Here is a 13,560-nt window from a genome sequence, read left to right on the forward strand (position 1 = left end):
CAAGTTTTTGCCTTGCTAATCCCTTTCTTTTTCTTAGCCACAGACAAAGAGAGCCTCTTTGGAGGTTTTCTGATTCTCTTTGTAGTTATTATGTTTGAATTTAGGCTAGCCTGAGAGGAGTCACCTTTCCAATCTAGGATTATCATTTCATCGGTAATCATCTCAGGATCAGAAGTATGAGGAGAAGGAGCATCAGTAATTATTTTTTATCTTAACTCATTTTTCTGAATCAAAGCATCCCTAGCATTTTCTATCTCTTTTAAAAAATCAACTAATTCATAATTGTTATCAAAAACAGGAATAACCATATTTGACATTCTATCAATAATATCCACATTGTCTAGAATAGAAAAAGAGTTGAAAGTAGATATGTTGTTACCTGAAATAGTCCTTTTCTTGCCTCCAGCAGATTTCTTGTTCTCCTTCCTAGCTAGCACTTCCTTCTCAGCTTGGTGTTGAGTTCTTTCACTCCACCTCCTCTCTTCCTTTGCTTTTGCATCATTTCACAGGGTTTCAGCATATTGTTGAAGTCCAGCTCTTTTTCAGACACCTGCTGAACAATGTTAAGATTCTCCATAGTTTTCAGTGAGTCAGTGTGAGAGACATCTTGTTTTTCCACCCTGATCTGGTCATGACTGAAAAGCCATACCCTCCTATTGGACTGAGATTGTTTTCCACTCATCACCTTATTCACTTCTCCTTCAAAATCAAAGCTGCTCTCACTATCTTCTCCTTCTGAGCTAGGTTGATAAGTTGCAGCTGGTATTGTTTCATTGTCATCTTGGACACCAGACATAAAATCATCACTTTTAGACAGATTTTTTTTTTCAAAACCCTCAGAGCAGAAGTTGAACTTCCCTGGTGCAGAGAAAGAAAACTTCTTAGACATCACAACCTGCCTATGAAAGGATTGCCCATCAGTGCCCCCCACACCAGACTTTTTGGTGTCTGGGGTGTTCACCTACTTTTCAGAACTAGCTTTGGCCTGGGGTTCATCCAGTTTCATTTTCTTAGAACTTGGCTGGCCTGTTGCCCTCTGAGTCTCCACAGAAATCTTATGGGCTTTTCTCTTCATATTATCTGATTTTTCAAGTTCATAAAAGAAATCATACAAGTACATGCCCAAGCTACCTTCTGCAAATTCTGGAACCTCCAGCACATCTCTACACGCAATTTTAACTCTGACATAGTCAGCCTTGTATCTTGTGACCTCATAGTCAGCCTTGTATCTTGTGACCTCATCAATCTCCACATTCTTGCCCACCAGACCTCCAACTCTTGCTATGGTCCTGATAGATCTCTGATCAGTAGGAATCCCTTTCACTCTAAACCAAGCCTGTTGCAACATCCCTTTAGCCCCTATGGAAGAAGTCCATGGCTCAATGATCATCTGTGTCTCACTGTTTCTCACCCCCAGCCTGAACATGCTATAGTCCAGAATCATCTTGGCATTAGGAAACCGCATGGAAAACTTGTTATCTGCCAACTTCCTAGCACTCCATCGCCAATGCTCAGTACTCAGAACATTATGAAACTCCATTTCAATTTGTTTGGCTGTTAGTTCCCCATTAATGACAGTGATTAGAGCCACGCTTGCCTTCTCTTTAGCAGCTTTGGGGTCAATATGCTCATCCATGTAAAAAAAGCTCTGGTCAGAAACTTGTGCAGCGCACAACTCTGGGCCAAGATTCCACAGCGGTTCTCTCTTGCAATCAAATGATCCATGGTTGTTGTACCCACAGAGTTCGCATGCAGACCTCCTTTTACATTCCTCAAAAACATGGTTCTTAAGACCACAGAAGGAACAACCAACCCTAGAGGAGTGGATTTGAGACTCATTTACCTCAGAAGATTTCTGTTGGCCCCATTCTTCTTTTGGATCTGCTGCTTGCTTGCCATGTTTTGCAACATCTTTTTGGGCATCGCGCATCTCCTCACGGTGTTCCCACTTGGATCTGCCCTCCATCGACTCTCCCTTGTGTTCTTGGCCAGCGGCACGATCCCAGTTGGTGTTTGAAGAACTACTCTTCTTCGAATCCAGCGTGCCTTCAGCTTCTTCCGGCACCCCATCACCACCTAGGCCATGGATCTGGGGTTCCTCTTCATCTCTTCTCCCCCGCCCACCAACTCGTTGCCAGACGTTTGTTCTGGCTTCAGTTCTTCCCGCTCCGCGCCCCATCCGGCCGGTACCAAAACCCTCGCGCCTCCCCCCTCCGCGATTCGCGGCTGGGAACACCATCTCGTCAGGCTCAGGGGATGAGCGGACGACTTGCGCGTAGGATCTAGGACCAGGAGGTGTCTTCTCCTTCCCCTTGACAAAGAAACCAACAAATTTTTCGATGTAGGATTGGAATTTTGGTGGAGGGAGAGATCTAGGGAGGGAGGAGAAGGAAGATAGATCAGGAAGATTCGGCTGATGTGATTCTCGATTCAAGATTCCCTTACCCCCTGTAGCAGTTACCCCAACAGCACCGACCTCTGAGGTCGAGACACGCGGCAATGGCGATTTTCCCAAAATGCCCTCGACACCCCGAGCGGGAGGAGGTGACCTCACCTTCCTGGTGGTGTTCGGACCAAATCCATTTCGGTGTGGGTCAAACTTGGTCGTCGCTTTCTCCGGTGAGCGCAGGACGTCCTCCGCCGAGTCTTCCGTCGGAGAAACATCCGCCGCCGCTGATCGCCATCGAAACTGAATGGGGGTCCGCCTTTAGTTGCACGGCATCTCTGTCCAGCCTTGCGACGGGGAAGAGCGGCGATGAGCAGGCCCATTGGAACGACCTCGTCGTGGAATCGATCGGGAAGCTCATGATCTCGCCTGGGAAATTTCCGGCGACGCGCCGAGGGGCGGACATCGGTGTCGCCTGGGAAATTTCCTAAGGTGTCGCCTTCTCCTGTATATGATTGGGCTTCCTTGGATACGCAGCTGAATGATACGCTTGCGGTAGAACACCAAGGAAGGTGCATGAATTTAGCATTTGTTTAAGTTGGGTTTCAGCTTTGGGAATCTTGTGCATGCGTTCATCATGAATTCATGATGAGAATTGAGAAATGGGAGTTCTTGACAATGCACTCTTGGATCGATCTTATACAGCACTGAAGGCAGGAGAGCAATTCGATAAGAGTCACTGCCCCAGCATTTACATGTACTTTTCACAGCATTGCACAAGAATGTACAAACTGTCGTACGAACAGAAAGAGTTCGTGGCCTTCACCTAGTATTTGTGCTGGGAGGAAAACCCAAAATTTCCAGTTGCAGGAATCAACCGTTGCCTTCCAGGAGAAAAAAACCCGAAGAATCATTGGATGATTGCATCTGCTCATTGCGTGTGAACCTCAGCGAAACGACCATTGGATCTCCTCTAGAGTTCTGCCCTTTGTCTCTGGCACCCAAAGGATGACGAAAACCAGAGTGAAGGCGCTCACAATCATGTAGGAGAGGAAAGTGCCTGTTGAATTTGCAGGAAGAAAACAAGGCAACCTGCATCAGATATCATGGTTCATAATCCTATTCCTAGGAAAGAGAGGCATAAAATAAAACTTGAACCTCCAACGCTCCAGGTGAGCATCAAATTTGCTGTCATTGTTATAGCAAATGACGTCAACCAGGCTGCCAGTGTCGCAAAGCTTCCTCCAAGACTCCTGATGCTAACCGGGAGGATCTGAACACATACAAAGTTTGAGTTGTCTACAGAGAACTTACATCATGTGCCTGAGTTGTAAAACAAATGTACTTGCTCCAAAAGTTATGATTATGCAGAAAGAAAAAAAAAACTGCCTTGCACTGGAATGACAAAACTGGAGGTATTTGACAAGCAGAGATATCTCAGACCATATTATCTGTGACTAAGTAATGTACCTCAGACATCATAAGCCATGGAATGGCACCCATACCGAACGAGAAGGCAATGACCAAAGCCTGAACATATACAGTGTCTGAGTTAAAATTTGGCGTCGATTCCACATTGGATGCAAATATTCAGAAGAAATATAAGAAACATACCACGAGAGCAACCAAGGAGATCATACTTAAGATTTAATGTGTTTGAATCATGTGAAATGTTATCCTGAAAAGAATAGAAAAAAACACAGTAGACTGAGATGAGCCACCCTGTAATGATATTGCATATCAAGATCTTCTTACATGAGCTATTATCTTTTGATTAAGATTTAAGATCCTAGAGTACAGAAACCTGAACATACCTTGAGAAAAGATACAACAGAAACAGCAAGAAGGCATAGAGTCATCCCAGAAGTAGAAATCTGTCATTTGGAGGCAAAGTTAAGTCACAGTTGCAGAATAATGCAAACTAATGATTGCACAGGGAAGAATAAGTTACAATAAGAAGGATGCGCCGCCCAGCTGTCTAACAACCATGTTGTAACTCCTGTGGCAAGAACCTGACAAAATGCTGTGAGCAGCTTAAATAAATCAGGATAAACTGAATCAGGTCATCCACTTATCGGAGCTACGCACCTGGATAGCTCCAAGAGAACAGGTGGCCAAGTCGCTGTTTGCAACCCCTGAAGATTTGGGTGTTAAATTTGGACAAAATAGAATATCTTAACATGTTATACATAATGGTAAAGGATCCTAAACTATTAATACATAGAGCTATCAGATGTCAAATAAACTTCTTTTGAGCACTATTGCAAAAAATACTGTGAAACGCTCGTGGCCTGGAAGCTGGGGAAGAAACATTGGCTTTGGTTCAGGTGGGAGTCAGGAAGCTTATTGGTTGCAGTTCCCACATCAGGAGTAATGCATGTTGCTTAGATGGCATCCTCATCATTTAGATGGCAACCTGACCATTCTTTGGTCGTTCTAGTTTCATAGCCTGTAATTTGTTTCATGTAATGGCAAGTGACTCATGGCAGCTCGTTCGGTATTGATTCTTGACCTCTTCATTCCTTATTAATGAAAAAGGTAAGTATTCTGACAGTACAGGTAGGCCTAACTATAGTTTGTTTGTTTTTTTCGAGAAGTTGGCCTGCGGCTAGAAATTGGCCTTTATATTCCCCTTTTTAAATAAGACATTTTATCATCTTTCATAAAGTAGGAAAAGAGTTAAGTTTATGGCTATTCTGGTGGATTGAAAATCAGGTATCTACTATGTTATTCCTACCTCTAGAAAGCATGTAGCCAAACAAACAACGATATTAATAGTTTGCTCGATGATATTGGTTATCGGCAAGCATTATATCCTACAATTCCAGTTATATTTGCAAGGTGTCCAAATTGTGGTGCATAAGACTTATTATAACAACTACTAAGAACAAAAACGTACTGCCAAGATAAAAGACCATACAAGTTACCTGCAGCTTTGAAGATGTTACTTGCATAAAACAGTATCCCATTGATTCCACTTAAATTTTACAGTACAAGTAGGCCAATCCCTAGCTGCCAATGTGACCAATAATCACATTACAAACTGTGTTTAATGGTTTTGGCACGAATTAAGCCAACAAAGTTAAGGAAATTACAATTAGGGGCGTACGGTATTTCTTTTGGTTTAACTCTTGAAAACTGATTGTAGTCCTTTTGCTCGCTGATGACACTGCCCTCTGCAATATGTGCATCAAAACTAAAGATGATTCTAGTGTCCAATCTAAAGAAAATATTGACAGCTAAACTGGAAATAGTTCATAGATTGCATTTAGTCAGTCCAGAGGAAAAGTATAAAGTGCTGGCCTTTATATCGTTCACTTCTGCAGTGATGTCAGTTTCAAACCCCCTCAGCACTTGCAGGGAAGTCTCACAATCTTCCATCAAATTCATCTTTGCCTAGAGATAAGAGCAGCAAACATTGATCGCTAGGATTTCAGTTTGATGTAACATTCCATATCCAGTTTATGCATATACATACCAGCCATCTTGGAGATTCTGGAATGAAGAAAAGGCCAGGAATCAACACTGTGCACGGCAAGGCTCCTGAAGGGATGGTAGCCCAGACATTTAGGTAAGAAATTATCTTGACTATAGACACACATACTAGTCTGCACTTTTCATATTTAATGTGAAACTAGAATATCTGACTAGCACATTTCTATGATCATAGTCATGTTGGGAGAAAACATTGCAGTTACCGATCTTGTGAGCTGAAATATCAGAGGTTAAGTATAGAATGGAATCAACAAGAATTTAAATCAGTGATACATCAGTATTTAGCAACCTTACCCATCACTGCAAGAAGCCTCCATGGAACAAACATGCCGAGCAAATAGGCCAACAATATACCAAGTGTTACAGACAACTGTAGGATGAACAATGGCACAATGAGTCCAACATAAAAAAAAACAAGTATTGTTTATCTCGCAAAAAGAAAAATGAAAAGATTCTTGTGATGAAGCATACCTGGTTCACGGAACCAAGAGCTCCTCTCATGTTCTGAGGAGATATCTCTGCTATGTATACTGGTACCTGGTATCACATAATTTACACACCAAGATTCAGTCATGTAACTAGTCCAAACATTCAAGGTTCTTTTAGCAACGAGTAAATATACGTCAGTCATGGTTCACTTTAGCTCCACAATATTGGAATCCCACTTGATCTTTAGTCTCTTTTTTTCCCCGAACACTTACAACTGCACTAGTGCCGTAGTTCTGAAATACAAAATTCTTTGCAGGAAATAAGCAGGCAAGAAATCTTCTATTACAAACCGTATAGGATATAATGCCGACACCGAATCCTTCAAGCAATCTTCCCATATACAGAAATGAGGCGTCCTGTATAGTAAAACAGACATTAACAGGCAGATAAAGAAGCAGCAATGGGTGACTCAGGGCACATGCACTTCAGCACTTGTTTTATACTTTTGCGAAGGAGATCGCAAGCCAACCGATGATATTTGGGATTGCTGCGATCATCAACGACTGCAAATATTTAGCAAAACCGTCAGAAGAGTAGTAAAGCTTTAGTGCAGTTAACTACTGAAATGTTGCCACACGTGTAACAAGAGACCAAACTTATGTACAAATTACACATGGAACCACACATTCTCTCCCATACTAACTGCATGTTTAACACATAATATCAAAGCAAAGAAAGCAAACAAACATGAAAAAAATAGTTTCAAATCCCAATTTAGTTGACTATACAGAAAAGTATCTCCACAGTCCCCAAGCCTCCATTGCATTGGAAATAATTGACTTTTAATTTTCAAAATTCCACCTGCTTTTTCATGAAAAAAGGCCCCACATAAAAAGAAGTGATTTCTAGCAGGGGAATGAATGGCTTTTCTTGTTGGTTAGTCTGCACACAACCTACTCTCTGTCTACATAAGAGAAAGTGATGTTGACCCTCCTCCTTCATCGTCAGCTTACAAGTAACAAACTGATCATAGAATGGAACAACAGCTAGTAACTGCCAAGAAAGAAAGGTGCCGAATTTCTCGCCCCTTTGCGGCCAATGTGCTCGGCCATCTGCCCGCTGGCAATCGCCCCGACCATGGCGCCGACGTTGGACAGCGAACCGAACACAGAGAACTGCAGCGCGCGATCTATATCGTCAGGCACGAGGAGCCGCAGGACCCGGGAGGAAGCAAGCACCGTGGTCAAGGAAAGTCAATTCAGCTGGGACTCACCTCGGAGATGGAGAGTCTGAGGTCCCGAACCATGGCGTCCTGGGTGGGCGAGGAGAAGCCGCTGGTGAAGCCGAATTGGATGGGCCCGAGCGCGACGATGAGCGTGCAGAGGAAGGCGGAGACGTGGGACTCGCGCAGGACGGCCATGGAGGAGGCCCCGGGGGCGACGCTGGACTGCCGCGAGCTCATCCGGTACCAGCTGCCCGTGTTGACGACCAGCAGCGGCTTCCGCATCCCGCCGTCGTGGTCGCTGCCGCTCTCCTCCCCGCCGCCGCCACCGCCCCTGTTGCTGGTGCTACCCATGCCGCCGCTCGCTTGTTGGGCTCTCCCCTCGCCGCGAGCTTTGATTTTTCTTTCCCCACTGGAGATGGAAGAGGAACAGAGGACACGATCGACGCGAAGAGGAACCGTCGTCCCGTTGAAAAGGGTAGGCAAGACTCGGGGAGTGGGTTGTCTTGCCTGAAGCTCTGTTGGGGGCCCATCGGTTAGCCACCTAGATGAGCTCGCCGAGTCTGCGCTGGACCGTACTACGAATCTGTTTGCGTCCATCTGGTTACTAGTTTTTGTAGCCATTTTTGCATGTTGGTCCATAACTAAGCTTGTTCTTGATGATTTGATTATACCATGATCAAAGCAGGGGGCCAATAAGTAAGACCGAGCAAGCTTGTATTCTGTTGATCAGATCGACGTGAAATGGTCTTTTAAGATTTCGGTCTACCCCAAACGAGACTACTAATAAGCACTTTGTTCAAAGGATAACAAAACATAAAAATTGATGATTTGACATGCTCGAAGAACTCGTTTCCCCAAAATGGGGGAGCATTGACCGACAGATACGGCAGATCGACACCGCATGCACTAGTTTACAAAACTTCTTTTTTTTTTAAAAAAAAACAAAGATTACAAAACTTCTCGTCCAGATTCATGTTATTGGAATATTAGATGTAGATGGCATACACGCACGCGTAAGCACGTTGGTGCCAGCCCACGGGATCATGACCAGCTCGACGAAAGGGCCATGTGGGGGGTTGCTCGCGTCCTGCCACAGTGCCACGGGCCACGGCCAGGGTCCAGACGACACGCATGTGCGGGTCATGGCGGATCTCCCCCTGATTTGATGGAGATGCGTCGCTGTCGCTCGCTGTCTCCGTGTTCGGTGGCGATCGCGCCGGCACCCCCGCATGGTTACAAGATTGATGGGCTGTTCGTCCGAGGTCTTTCCATCAGCCGATTAATAAACTCCGGCCACTAGCTAATTGTAAGCACCCGCGCGCTTATGCGTGGTGCCCCTCTCGGCCCTCGCTCACCCGGCGACGCCGCCGTGGTGTCCCTGACCTCGACGGCAACGCTATACGCAGAAATGGCGCCTCTGCTTGCAAAGACCTCTACCTCCACGTCCTTGCTGCAGAGTTGCAGTAGAACGAGCTCCTCTGCAGTCGGCCGAAACGACTTCCGTCTACCGTCGATCATCTCAACCATCCAATTTGTATAGCAAACACTGCAAACAAATCAGGCCTGTAACAGCCCATATGAGCCCAATGGCTAGCGAGTACCTCGTCGACTCGTTTGAGTCTGCCGCTATCGCCGATGCCCCTCCCCGACCGGCCGCCACGCGACGCTCGGAGCTCCCTACCTCACCGGCAGCGGAAACAACTACTGCGCACGCGTCGGCAAGGCGTGGATCACGGTTACCTACTCTACGGCCCACCGGGCACTGGCAAGCCCACCATAATCGCTGCCTTGGCCAACTACCTCGAATACCAGGCTTTTTTCCTAAGCAAGGACGGTGCTGTCGAGTGAGGATTGGCTGAGCGTGCTTTCGCTGCTCGTGGTGGAGTACTCTTTTCATTATTCGTACAACGTCTATGACATCGTGCTCACACCGACCTCCTCAGCTCTTCATCGAGACCACCAGCAAGTCCATCGTCATCAAGGACCTCGACTGCTCCGATCCCTCGACCATTGGCCCAATATATTAGTTTGTGATAAATATTAAAATAATTAAAAGAATTTTTTAGAATGTAGGATAAATTTTTTATTGCAGCAATAAAAAAATTGTTCGAATAATACAAATTTTTTCTGGTTTGACTACCAATCACACAACCCCTTTTCCTCTCTCTCCCCGCGAATGACGGCCCACATGTTCGTTTAGGACCTCAACTTGGGGGCTCCTATACACCTTGCGGAAGATAGATAAGCTATTTATCTTTAAAGCCCATTTGGCCCAATTAGTTGTTGCAGATATGTTCAATATTTCAACAGAATCACCTCAACATTTTTCATAAATATGTTCAACATTTAATTTCGAATTGTTGAAACAGTAGAGACATGATGTTGAAATTGGAGTCACGGAATGTTGAAAAATACTAAAATTGAAAGTTGAATAGGGCACCTTTCTCCGGCGACCGGGGCGTCTTCTTCTCCAGCGCCGGCGCGGGCGGCGCGCGGAGCAGGGCAGCACGCAGCAGCGGCGAGGCAGCACACAGGGGCGCGGGCGGCGGCGGCGCAGCATGAGGAGAGGGCGCGGCACGCGGGCGGCGGTAGCGACGCAACGCGCGAGCGGACGGCGGCGGGGTGCGGGAGAGAGAGGAAGTTAGGGTTTGAGTTGGATCCAAGGACTGTTGTTGTTTGTACAAATTTTAAACACTGGAATGTAAGTTGAAAAAAATCTTGTAGAAGATGGATATGTTTTCTGCCTCAACTTAGGCCGGAGGGTGTGCCATTAAAGACGGGCCCAGGATCTAAAAATTGGCGGCCCAGGTCGGACCGCGATTATTCTCCGCGATCCAAATTGGAGTGGGCCGAGACGGTGTTGCCCATTTTATCCGTACTCGAGTGGGCCGTGCTCAGGCGGGCGAGCTCAAACTATATTTGCCGTCTACACATGGCTGTCTTCATCTGGCCCGCATAGTTTTATCCCGACGGTCCCAAGCAGCTGGCTGCTCCTTTGACCTTCAACTCCGGCGCCGCCGTACGTCGCCGAGACCCTGATGGGCCGGCCGGCGCGCTCCCGGTCTCCGGCCACCGTGCCGCCTCCGCCGACTACCGAACTTCGCTCCACCAAGATCTCATTCCGCTCCCGTAAGATCGTCAAGACACCACCGGGAAAACCCCTCACAACGGCCGCCGGGGCACCACCGTTAACGGCGCCGGCGCCTTTACTTCCAGTGCTGCCGGCGCTTTCCTCGCCGGGAGCGATAGCTGCCGCGCTAAGCCACCTCCAAGCTGCGGACCCCCTCCTCTCCGCGGTCATCGCCTCCACTGAGCCCCCCACCTTCGCCGCTTCTCCCTCCCTCCCCGCATTTCACTCCCTCGCACGCTCCATTCTCTACCAGCAGCTCGCGACCGCCGCCGCCAACGCCATCTATGCTCGTTTCCTCGAACTCCTCCCTGCCGCAGTCTCCGACGGGGTAACCCCTGCCGCGGTCCTTGCCCTCGCCACTGCCGACCTGCGCACCATCGGCGTCTCCGGCCGCAAGGCCTCCTACCTCCACGACCTCGCGACCAGATTCGCAGCCGGGGAGCTTTCTGATTCCGCCGTCGCCGCCATGGACGAATCTGCGCTCCTCGCCGAGCTCACCAAAGTGAAAGGCGTTGGCGAGTGGACAGTCCACATGTTCATGATCTCGCTGCAGCGCCCCGACGTGCTTCCGTGCGGCGACCTTGGCGTTCGTAAGGGCGTGCAGGAGCTGTACAACTTGAAGACCCTGCCCAAGCCAGAGGAGATGGCGGCATTGTGCGAGCGGTGGAGGCCCTACCGGTCAGTCGGCGCGTGGTACATGTGGCGCCTCATGGAGAGCAAGGGCGCTGCAGCCAAGAAGAAGAAGAAGGGTAATGCGAGCTCTTAGTTAGGTATGTAATGTCAATATGCCATGTATGTCATGATCTTATGTATTTGCTGTCCCAGGTTGTTAGATTTAATCATTTAGATGATTCTGGGGTAGACGGTGACCAAGATTTGTGAATTGTTGCGGCTCTGTCTGTCCTTGCAGAGCTGCAACCGAAGTCAATTGCTAACACGCTTGCCATTGTATTAGATATTCAAAATCGATGCTACTATGCTTGTAAGCTTGTACCGCTGAGCATAATAATTTGAGGGTTTCTTTCCTGATTCTTGTTTAGAGAAACAGGAATTTTGTTGTTGGAAAATGATACGGATTTGTGCTTTCATATATGCCATTCCATATCATTATTTAGTCCAGGGGCGGAGCCAGGAATTTTTTTCATTATTAGGGGGGGGGGGCAACCATGCTAATTTATATAAAAATTTAATCAAAATTCAAATTTTCAATGTAAATTTGGGAGCCATAGGGGGGGGGGGGGGGGCAGGCCCCTGCCCACCCCCCTGTCTACGCCCCTGATTTAGTCATGACTTGATTGTGGATCTTAGACCAGTAGGTGCAAAATAGTTGGAATAATGTTTCAGAACCAGTCTGTGTTGCTGTCTTGATTCTACAGTTACACCATCTTGTTTCACTTTATGCACTGAGGATTCTTTAACAGTGACTGTTGGTGGACTAGAATGTACATGATTCTAGCATTTGGTTCTTTGCGTCGTTCTTGAGCACAATCTAGCGATCTCTCTTTTCGAGCCCGATGCCAAAAAACAGTGGCCAGCTAAAGCAAATTTTGGAGGCAACAGAATGCTACAAGGCACAACTTTTTAATTAACATAAATACATGATTTTACATCTTCATAACTTAGCTTAAGGAGATAATGTATACAGGGGGTTTATGAATGTAAACTAGATCCTAAGACAACAAGGAGACTTAACATTGCTCATTACCTACTATATACATATACACAATCTTTCATCATTTTATTCTCCAACCAGAATTGGATTACTTTGCTTCCTTCTAGAACCTAAGTGGATCATAGTTTCTTGGAACTTCTGTTTCAGCCCACTTGAGCTTCTGATGCTTCAACCTGGAAACAAAAGCAAACAAACACAACGTCAGTTCATCTAAGTGCTGAACATTTCTTCTAATTTTTAATCAAGTCTGCTTGTACTGATTTAGCTGCTACTACGGTTGTAGTAAGGCATTGCATCTGCAAAACCACCCTCGAAATAAAACAAAAAGAAAAGGACATGAAAGAGAGCAAAGAAACTAGCCAACTCAAAGCATGCCCAGGAGTGGACGCAGACCTGCACTGCTCAAAAGGCCAGGGGGACAAACTTTTTGGCAATAGGTTAAGTTATACGAGAACTGCATGTCGGCTGCAAGCTGCATACACTATGGAAGGAGGAGATTTTTCTGAAAGTACTTGGTACATGATTAGTGGGCATCAGAGGACAAAGACCAAGTAATTAGACCCTGATCCTTTTTCTGAATGCCTAAGGATGTCTGTAGTTTGGCGCATAGAAAGTTGATGAGGTCAATCATGAGTGAAAAGCTAACGAACATAAAATAATTAGATGCCCTCAAGTCTGTGAGTTCAGGTGTTTACCCATCGGTGATTGTTAATTAAAGAAAGTATGGTAGTCACTATGCTTAGCTGCAGCCTGCTGTTTGTGACTATCACTAACTAGCATGCTTATCAATACAGAACAAAGCATCTTCTGTTATTTGTTGCCAGTTTGCTTTGGAAGTGTCATGGACTTTACCTCCGGTCCAGAATCCCTGTGTCTTGTACTTGGGGTACGTAACCCGCCCTGACTCAATCATCTTGACGTCGTCGACAAGATCTTCATAGTGGCAGCGCACCTCCTCAGCAGACTTGGTGCCTCCCATGGCGCTGGACACCTTGTCCCACAGGTTGGGCGCACCCTCACCATAGTAGGCGAGTGCCTCTTCAAACATCTTGTTCTCTTTCAGGCTCCACGTTGAGTTGGAATTGGGAGAGGAGCTCCGTGATCCAGCCATCTTTGGAGTATCCTTGGTAAGATACTGAACCTGGTGGGTTGGTGCTAAGGTTTACTGTATCTAGTGTCTAGACTGAAGTCTTTTGCTCTTCAGAAGCTCTTATGGTTTGGTT

General features: G+C 46.4%; 2 protein-coding genes and 1 pseudogene across 2 annotated transcripts; 1 reads left to right on the forward strand and 2 right to left on the reverse strand.

Moving 5' to 3' along the window:
* Positions 1-3,004: 3,004 nt before the first annotated feature.
* On the reverse strand, positions 3,005-8,055 carry LOC120664606 (annotated as a pseudogene).
* A 2,436-nt stretch (positions 8,056-10,491) lies between these two features.
* On the forward strand, positions 10,492-11,737 carry LOC120664607 (probable DNA-3-methyladenine glycosylase 2). The gene has a single exon (XM_039943883.1). The coding sequence runs from the start codon at positions 10,574-10,576 to the stop codon at positions 11,429-11,431; it is 858 nt and encodes a 285-aa protein (XP_039799817.1). The 5' UTR covers positions 10,492-10,573; the 3' UTR covers positions 11,432-11,737.
* A 490-nt stretch (positions 11,738-12,227) lies between these two features.
* On the reverse strand, positions 12,228-13,556 carry LOC120664608 (protein RADIALIS-like 3). The gene is made up of 2 exons (XM_039943884.1): positions 13,190-13,556; positions 12,228-12,510 (listed from the first exon to the last, which is right to left on the reverse strand). Exons 1-2 carry the CDS (start codon positions 13,446-13,448, stop codon positions 12,506-12,508), a joined length of 264 nt encoding a protein of 87 aa, XP_039799818.1. The 5' UTR covers positions 13,449-13,556; the 3' UTR covers positions 12,228-12,505.
* Between the last annotated feature and the right edge of the window lie 4 nt (positions 13,557-13,560).

The sequence above is a fragment of the Panicum virgatum genome, chromosome 3N (assembly GCF_016808335.1).
Source record: "Panicum virgatum strain AP13 chromosome 3N, P.virgatum_v5, whole genome shotgun sequence".
Lineage (NCBI taxonomy): Eukaryota > Viridiplantae > Streptophyta > Magnoliopsida > Poales > Poaceae > Panicum > Panicum virgatum.

Coding starts and splice junctions, on each gene's coding strand:
- LOC120664608 (XM_039943884.1), bottom strand. CDS start 13,448: ATGGCTGGATCACGGAGCTCCTCTCCCAATTCCAACTCAACGTGGAGC.
- LOC120664607 (XM_039943883.1), top strand. CDS start 10,574: ATGGGCCGGCCGGCGCGCTCCCGGTCTCCGGCCACCGTGCCGCCTCCG.